We start from the raw sequence: 2,492 nt of genomic DNA on the forward strand, positions 1-2,492 counted from the left end.
TTCTCCATAGGAAAACAGTCCTGGAGAGGTATATCAGCACACTTCCCCAACTGCCTTAACCCAGAGACATTGCCTAGTGAATACATACTAGTTCTAATTTAGTTTGAAATATTCCTAGAATTTACTTACTTTCTAATCTGGTGATTCATCAAGAGAATTATTGAGCAACTTTTGAACCACTTATCACTGCTTAATGATTAGTATGAAATGTTTTATTTATGTAGAGGGTCAGGGCATGTGACATAGTATGTTTTAGTTGCATTCAAGTCATTTATAAATACGGGGTCATAGATTAGAAATACTCTTATTCTACTTTCTTGAATTATTTCTCCTCTATTGTTGTTGGTATTTTTTTTTCCTTCCTTGTCCTCTGTCATGTGTTACTAAGTTATTTATTTGTATAACATAGCCAAATGTCTGGAAGTAAGCTGTGGAAGCTTTTATAAGCCGTAGATTTTTAGTTCTGGAAGGATCATTAATGATAATCTTTCTCAAGATTTAGATTTTGCTACATAGGATATTTTGATTCCTTAGTTCTGACATGGTGCCTGGGAATATGTTTTTGAGAGTAGAGCTTCAGGTGATTCTTAGGGATCAGGCAGGTTTGGGAAATACTGGTGTGGTAGTTAAAAGCAGGGCTTTGGAACCAGATGGATCTGGGTTCTAGTCACATATAATTTAATTGCTAGCTGTGTGTTTTGGGGCACATAAGTCATCATAAGTTTTAGTTTCCTCTAATAACAGTACTTACCTCATAGAATTATTGAAAGGATTAAAAGAAATAACATAGATAAAGAGCATGGCCCATAATAAATATGCAACAAGCATTACCTGTTATAATTATGTTCCATTTAACAATCAGACAAATATTTGAGCATTTATGGCCAATGATGAAATTTGGCCATCAAGAAATTTACAAATTTGGGGCGCCTCGGTCAAGCATCTGACTTTTGATTTCTGCTCAGGTCATGATCTCAGTTTAGTGAGATCGAGCTCCGTGTAAAAATCTTTGCTGACAGTGCGGACCCTGCTTGGGATTCTCTCTCCCTTTCTCTGTGCCCCTCTCCTGATGAAGCTCTGTCTATCTCAAAATAAGTAAATTTTAAAAAAGAAGAAATTTACCATTAGTAGTGCAGTGGAGATGAGATTTTACAGTAAAGGCAATAAGTTACTTAGTCAAGGGGTGCCTAACTGGCTCAGTTGGTAGAGCATGGGACTCTTTAAGACCTTTAGGTGTGGAGTTAGAACACTGATTGGGTGTAGAGTTAAAAAAAAAAATTGTATCAAGTAAGTTAAGAGGAGCCATCTTTTTGAAGAAAAGAAATTATATGGGCGCACTGTGCTAGAATTGGGTTGTAGGGTGAGTAAGTAGGATAGAGTAGCGTGGGAACTAGGTGCAATAGGCAGTATTGGGAGCCGCAGAGGAAGTAAATGATAAAGCCTCACAAAAGTGAGCAGTCCCATTGGTCTCTTTCATATGGCAAACCTGGAGTAGTGTCAGGAGATAATGACAGAAGGATTTTTTTTAATGTTTGATTTACTTTTGAGAGAGAGAGAGACAGCGTGAGCAGGGGAGGGTCAGAGAGAGAGGGAGTCACAGACTGAAACAGGCTCCAGGCTCTGAGCTGGCAGTCAGCACAGAGCCCGACACGGGGCTCGAACCCACGAACCGCGAGATCATGACCTAAGCGAAAGTCGGACGCTTAGCCGATTGAGCCAGCCAGGCGCCCCGAAAGATGGGTTTTTGAGAGAAGATTTCAGGAGCTTGGCTTCCCCCCACCCACCCTGAAGATTTTGAACAGGAGTATGATAGTAGTAATGTAGTGTACTCTAATCGCCTAAAAAATGTACTTTAGATTAACGTGGTTTTAGTGTGAAGGTAAGAATTCATTCAGGGGGAAAAATTAAGACTTTGCTTTAATAGTAAGAGTGATTCAGTAGTAATTAAGGATTAATAACAATGGGAATCTACATCTTAAAACGAAATGCAAATGCTTGAAATACATCTGAAAGACGCTGTGCGTAATTCCTATAGTCCAGGTAAAAAGAGAAAAAAACCGTCCATATGAAAGATTTTTTTTCATGTGGTCCATACTAAAGTGGCCCGTATTTATTTTTTTTTAAAAGGCGGGTCCCTTATCTCGGTAGCTCTCAACTTCCAGAGCCAAGGGGACGGGGGAAGGAACCCGGGAGATCCCGGGAAAGAGGGGAGGGGAGCAGGCCCGGAGCGCGAGGGGGCGTGTGCAGGGGCGGGGACGCGGACGGGGGTNAGCCAACTTCGTGGCCTACCGCTGCCGGACGTGCGGCATCTCCCCCTGCATGTCGCTGTGCGCCGAGTGCTTCCACCAGGGCGACCACACCGGACACGACTTCAACATGTTCCGCAGCCAGGCCGGGGGTGCCTGTGATTGCGGGGACAGCAACGTGATGCGGGAGAGTGGGTGAGTGGAGCCCCCCTCCGGGGCGGGGGGCACGCCGGCGGCCCAAGCCGG

At 43.2% G+C, this 2,492-nt stretch overlaps 1 protein-coding gene across 1 annotated transcript in view; it reads left to right on the forward strand.

Moving 5' to 3' along the window:
• Nucleotides 1-541: 541 nt before the first annotated feature.
• The window catches only part of UBR3 (ubiquitin protein ligase E3 component n-recognin 3), a 229,040-nt gene continuing 227,089 nt past the window's right edge, over nt 542-2,492 (forward strand). The window contains exons 1-2 of the mRNA XM_077751180.1: nt 542-622; nt 2,149-2,441. Coding sequence (XP_077607306.1) covers nt 542-622; nt 2,149-2,441 — 374 coding nt within the window. The remainder of the gene's footprint in view (nt 623-2,148; nt 2,442-2,492) is intronic.

This window comes from Crocuta crocuta, unplaced genomic scaffold (assembly GCF_008692635.1).
Source record: "Crocuta crocuta isolate KB4526 unplaced genomic scaffold, BGI_CrCroc_1.0 scaffold219, whole genome shotgun sequence".
Lineage (NCBI taxonomy): Eukaryota > Metazoa > Chordata > Mammalia > Carnivora > Hyaenidae > Crocuta > Crocuta crocuta.